Genomic DNA, 6,050 nt, shown 5'->3' with positions numbered 1-6,050 from the left:
TTTTTTTTCACCCTCTTTGGTTTCTCTCTTGTACTCCTGGTCTCAGTTTTTTTTGTCCTATTTTCCTCTCCATTTCTCCTTTCCTTGCCTTCAGTTTTTTTTTTTTTTTTTCGCTCCTCCTCTTTCTTACACTTGGCTGAAGACTGACTTGTTTTCCTAGCTTGACAGAGATTAGCTAACAGTACCCCTCCCCTCCTTTCTGTGCTCTTCAGCCTGGGGGGATGACCTCATAGCTGACAGCAATGACAGGGGAGGGGCATTGGGGATATATAAGCCTCTAGAGCCAACACAGAAGAACAGCACTGACTGCTTAAAGGAATTACTGGGCGGAGAAGCAGGCACTTAGTTCTGATCAATATGTCCACGATCTTGGATATTCGCACTATTTATCAGGTGAGACAGGCTTTGGTGATTCACAATGAGCTCATTTTATTTTTATTTTGACAAACAAACCGCACAAAAATGTTTTTTTTTTGTTGTACGCTAAGAAATGTGTGGGTACAAATTCTTCAGGACACTTTCTGAGACGTTTATTAGAACTTTTATGCTTTTCTGTTTTTAATGCCAACCTAAAGACTTAGAGGAGATTGGACAGGGTGGGACACTTCTACTGGATGTGTGATGAAAAGATAACTTTGTGCATTCAGTCAGACTGTTTGGAATGTGGAGGTAGAGAGGGCAGAAAGGTGACCCCCAGCATACCAGTGATGGGGGGAGGTTAGGCTTGGACTTGAATGTGGCCTTTGGCTTCGATTTAGGGGACAAAAAGTATACAAGTATATTTGGAGAAGGTGATAGGCTTGGGTGGCATACATTTTAGATCATTCTTATTATTTTAAATGTATAATTTGATATTAAGAAACCTGATTTAAAAATAGAATCTGTTTGCCTTGACCCAAAGCATCAAGCCAAATTGAAATTGTCAGAATCCAGCTTTCATTGTCCACGGCAGGCGTAAATCTGATGCTTAGTCGAAGAACAAGGAACAGCTACGAGACATAATTCTAAGTTTATTTTTAACTCATTCGACTCTTTTGAGGTGTTCCAGAGCTGCTGATCCATTGTTCCCGGAACACAGTACCGGGGTATTTCCTTCAGTACAGGAGTGATATTTGACTATATTATACATGGAGAGGGTCAAGGGATATTCCATGTCCCTTTGTCATGGCAGTGCACCGGTATTAAAGGCTTACAATCTGTTACCAGGGAACTGTTTGTGTTAACAGCAAAGTGGTATTATAGCTCAGTTCTGCATTGCACAGCTGAACCAAAACAATATAGTCCCAGTGACATGTTGTTGCTTCCAGCCAAACAGCATTCTAGTCCCTTTGTTCTTTTTTCATCCGTCATTTAGTTCATCTTCTGTGCTGTCAATCATATTGTATATACCTAAATGTCAATCTTAGTAACCTGCTGCACCTTCCTGACACTATGCTCCTCCACGTCACTCAGTCCCTGATCCTTTCTGACACTATGTTCCTCCACGTCACTCAGTCCCTGACATATGGACCCTGACTTTTGATAGGCCACGTACCTTTGTCTGTTCCTGAGGATCTTTAAAAAGTTGTTACTAAAGCTGAACATTACAATATGTGTTTAAAATCTTTATATAATCTTCAAAACTTCTGTAAGTAACCTTGGGATCTACCTAAATAATCCATTACATCGGTATCCAGTCCCCAAACCTTACCCTATAGTTGTGGGTAGATCTAAGGAAGGTTGTGTAACCTGATAGTAACTTGTGTGGTCAGCTTTTGGGTTTTCTTGGTCAACAGGTTTCTCACAGAGAATGTCAAGCATAAAAGATGATCTGCCACAGCTTTTCTCTTGACTAAATCTCCCACACAACAACACAATTGTATTTCTTTCCAAAAAAGATTATTAATTGCATGAATTTACAAGCTGTTGCAAAATCTTTTTTAAGGGTTAACAAGCTCTTTTGATACTTGCAACTGCTTGTTATCTTTTGGGTGTTACCCTTCATGAAGCAGAACGTTGCAAGAGATACTTGAACAGGTCACATAACTTGCAAATATTGGCTCTGTTAGCATTGGCTGGCTTTACGCAACATACACAGAACTTCTGCTTCTTGTTTTTTTTATCAGACTTTTGCTAGGCTTTAAGCAATACTTTGCTGCACTCCGCCAGCTCTTCTTTCAATCTCTCCGCTTGGTGTGTTCTATATATTGATAATTGGCCTGATCTAGATTAAATACATTTGAATGTATAGCAGCCAAGTTTCGTTTATCCTAGACGATAAAAGTCAATCAAAATCCCATTTTTATCTGTACCAGTTTTTATAAAATCTTACATTGTGAAGCCTGATTTGTGATTTTGACAGCAACCAAACTCCTTTTTCCAAATGCTGAAATTTGGTTGGTTGCCACTGCTTTACTTTTAATCCAGAATGCCTATTACAGTGGGGGAGTAAACATTTACAGGGTCCTTTTTTCCACTCAGTAGAAACTATGAAAAGCCTCTGATCTTGTGGCTTCCTGTTTTTGAGTTCCCACCCAAATTGTGGCTCTCTGATATCTTAAGTGCTTTCATATCTTTAACCCAAACATAACCATTTCCGCATTAGCACAGATGCATGCTTTATATTTGCACACAGCCATCTGTTCTTCCTCTGGAGGAAGTTGCCGGTTCTTTTTTTATGTGCCCTTTGACTCAGGAACATGTTTTCACAAAGACCTAATGTTTGAAAGTTTAAGTTCCTATTTTTTAAAACTTTGGGTAGTGTTTTTTTTTTTTTTGCTGACATGTTTAGGCCTTGTTCTAAATTTGGTGTCTTGTTTGACCTACAGAACCTTCGAAACTTAAGCCTCACAGAAGACTTTGATACTGCCAATGACCACAGCTTCAGCAATCCTCAGAGGAGACACTCTTGTGCCCCCGAACTGTATGATGAAACTCGCTGGACTTCTCGTGATCCTTGGGGTTTTGAACCACCTCGTGCTCCCTTTAGAGCAGATCGGTCAGTTAGCCTTACAGAAGGACCCCGGACTGCACTACCTCCACCACCGGGGTTCCCACCACTGAAGGCACCCCTGCCTGCTCTTCCTGCTCCTTCACCTCGTTACAAGACAGAGCTATGCCGCACCTTTTCTGAAACTGGGACCTGCAAGTATGGCTCCAAATGTCAATTTGCCCATGGGCAGCAAGAGCTGAGAGAGCCTAATCGTCACCCGAAGTACAAGACAGAGTATTGCCACAAGTTCTACTTGTACGGAGAGTGTCCATATGGGTCTCGTTGCAACTTCATCCACCACCCAGCTGAGCAAGGAAGTTCTCACCAGCAAGTTCTGCGCCAGAGCCTCAGCTACACCGGTGTACCAGTGCGTAGAGGGTCACCTCCACCACCCGGTTTCCCAGATCCTGCTTCATTCACCAGAGCTCCTTCAGTATCTCCACCACCTTCAACAGATATGCTTTTCTCCCCTGCTCCTCTTGAGACCAGAAGCCACGTTTCCACCCTTAAAGGAATGGACTCTTGCTCTCGCTGTTGTTCTTGTCGGTGCTCAAGAGCTGGAACCCTTCCTCAAGAATCCCTGGCAAACTCTATGATGTTCCGCACACCTTCCTCCAATTCTCTCACTGAGAATGAGTGCTACAGCAGTGGGTCAGAGTCTCCTGTCTTCGAAGTATCAAGCCAAGTGACTTCCACCAAGAGATTGCCAATCTTCCACAGGCTGTCTGTCTCTGATTGAGGATGAAAAGCAAGGGAAGAAAAAAAAAAGCTTTCGATCAACCTTTGTTATTTCAGCTTGGTGATTAGACCAGCGCAGCATTTGAGTCTTTAATAAGAAGAAAGGCATTCTGTGAAGTTCCTCCATCTCTAGAGAAGAGAACAATCTAAAGACTCTTTTCCAAGTGCCTTATACAGATTCTCAGGACTAAGTGGTCTTAGGTGAAAGCTTTACAGTAGCTTTAAAGACCATAATGTTTTTGCACAAATGATCTCTTCTACCCTCAATCCAATATCTGTTGTTAAATCATTTAGAGATGGACACTTACAAAGTTCCATAGCTAACAGGTCCATTATATTGTGTAAGGGCTTCCCTCTACTGTGTTATTGTACAAGAGGCCCCGAATCATGTAGCAGAGCAAGGTCTTTAGCATGTTTACTGCCCCTAGTCTCAAGCCCCTAGTTTTGGCTGGACCTAAACTGGTGAGAATGGGACCAGTGTGGACCAGTATCCCGGTTGTGAAAACCCTGAATTTATACCCCTGTGAACTCCTGCAATAATTTTGAAATGTTAATGTTTTTGTAAGTGCTGCAATGCATTGCATTGTTATAATACAACACCACAAAATCATTCTGTAGGCTACAGATACACTACTACTTGGGTTGTATACACTACACTGTGTATAATGCAGATTCATACGCTTACTGGCTTGTTTATTAATATGGCGCTGGGCCCTGTAGAAGTCAACCAGCCTGCTAGGTGATACAATACAGCAAATATTTTTCTACCATGTTCTTAAAAAAAAACCTCTAGACCTCCATGTTGCCTGATATTCAGAAGCAAACCGGGATGGCTACAGCTCCTTCTCACACCAGCAATTTTTGTTTTAATCACAATTTTCTGACTTAAAGTTACATATTTATTAACTGTGTATTGGCCAATTGTTATATATGATTTTTTATTAAGGATACAAAGATTTTTTATAAATATTTATAGGTATACTTTACATTTTGTTGACCTTGCATGTCGCTGGAAGACATCAAGCTATGTATGATTCATTGTGTTAAATGGTTTTGGCTTCATACACAGTTAATAAGTAAAATTAGGTATTGTTTCAAAACTTGGCCATAGAAATGTGTTGTAAACTAGACCAATCAGCTACAAGCTACTGTAATTTGCACAAAGTGCAACAATTCATACAATGTGCAATAACTCATACCAACCAATCAAACTGCAGCTGACTAAAGTCAAATCAGTAAAAGATTATTCCTTTTTTGATCACTTAGAGTAACTGGTCTTTGCTTTGATAAGATGTGCAAATGCCTAATTGGTGGCTTTATTATTACATTGTGCAACACACTTAAATTACATTCTGCTTTTTGCAGTTATACATTTTTATCAATCTCTGATATTTGTATTATGACACCCTTGCAATGCATTAAGTACTTCCCTACAACGTGCCTTCTTACCTCAGTGAGTGACTGCAAAATGCAGCCTGGCAGTCAAGGAGTTAAAATCAATGGATTATGCAAAAAATTGTCAAAAAAGAGATAAAGAATCTGGTAGTAATTAATACCTTGATTGTTGTAATCCAAAGCGTTTACTGCTAACACATATACGTATCTATTTATGTCCTATTTATTTACCAAACAAATTTTATATATGTAATATTTATCTTTTTTGTATTATGTTGCAGATAATATATATTTGTCGGAAATATGTTTGTAATCACTTAAGTGAATAAAATGAACCTGTAATAAAATTAAGAATTACGATAACTGCCTTTTGTTTCTTTGCCGGGGTGGGGTAGAACCAAAGACAATAGGCCTTATGTATGAAAGGGACTGATAGAAGAATGCAATGTGCACGCCTCAGCAATCCCTAATGAGGCGTGGTGGGTTGAGGGTGGTGTCGGGCAGAGAACTGACTTGTAGCCAAGTTGAAATTTACATTCAAAATCCCCACCCGTGTGAACATCTATGAATGTCCCGTGTAGGCGTAGAGTTAGAAAGGACACTGATAAGAAGCTATAGCATTATTGATATGTGCGGAAAGCTTGGAGTACTTGGTATGGGGTGCTGTATGTTAGTTCAGTCCAACTCTAACCATTTGTTTTTTAGTCTTGGATAGAATGGGGAAAAGTTAGAATTTTCATTCTTTTGTATTGCTGTTTTTGTCCTGTTGGATATCCTCCCCCTCCCTTATAACATTTTCCCCATGGTCATCAATAGACTTAAGGAGTTCATTTTAACAACAACAGTGACATTTCTAACTTTAGAAAACACTTCTGAAAGTTCTATGCTTCAATGACAACTTGTCACAGTCTAAGTTTCCAGTGACCACCCGTGCTAACCCAAGCTG

General features: G+C 40.1%; 1 protein-coding gene across 1 annotated transcript; it reads left to right on the top strand.

Annotated features, from left to right (window-relative positions):
* The first annotated feature begins 243 nt into the window (after positions 1-243).
* Positions 244-5,467, top strand: LOC140344355 (mRNA decay activator protein ZFP36-like). The gene is made up of 2 exons (XM_072431459.1): positions 244-393; positions 2,808-5,467. Exons 1-2 carry the CDS (start codon positions 358-360, stop codon positions 3,708-3,710), a joined length of 939 nt encoding a protein of 312 aa, XP_072287560.1. The 5' UTR covers positions 244-357; the 3' UTR covers positions 3,711-5,467.
* Positions 5,468-6,050: the final 583 nt, after the last annotated feature.

This window comes from Pyxicephalus adspersus, chromosome Z (assembly GCF_032062135.1).
Source record: "Pyxicephalus adspersus chromosome Z, UCB_Pads_2.0, whole genome shotgun sequence".
NCBI lineage: Eukaryota > Metazoa > Chordata > Amphibia > Anura > Pyxicephalidae > Pyxicephalus > Pyxicephalus adspersus.
Note: the sequence above shows the minus strand (reverse complement) of the source record. Positions and strands in the feature narration are given on the sequence as shown.

Coding starts and splice junctions, on each gene's coding strand:
- LOC140344355 (XM_072431459.1), top strand. CDS start 358: ATGTCCACGATCTTGGATATTCGCACTATTTATCAG. Junction 394..2,807: donor ATATTCGCACTATTTATCAG/GTGAGACAGGCT, acceptor TTTGACCTACAG/AACCTTCGAAACTTAAGCCT.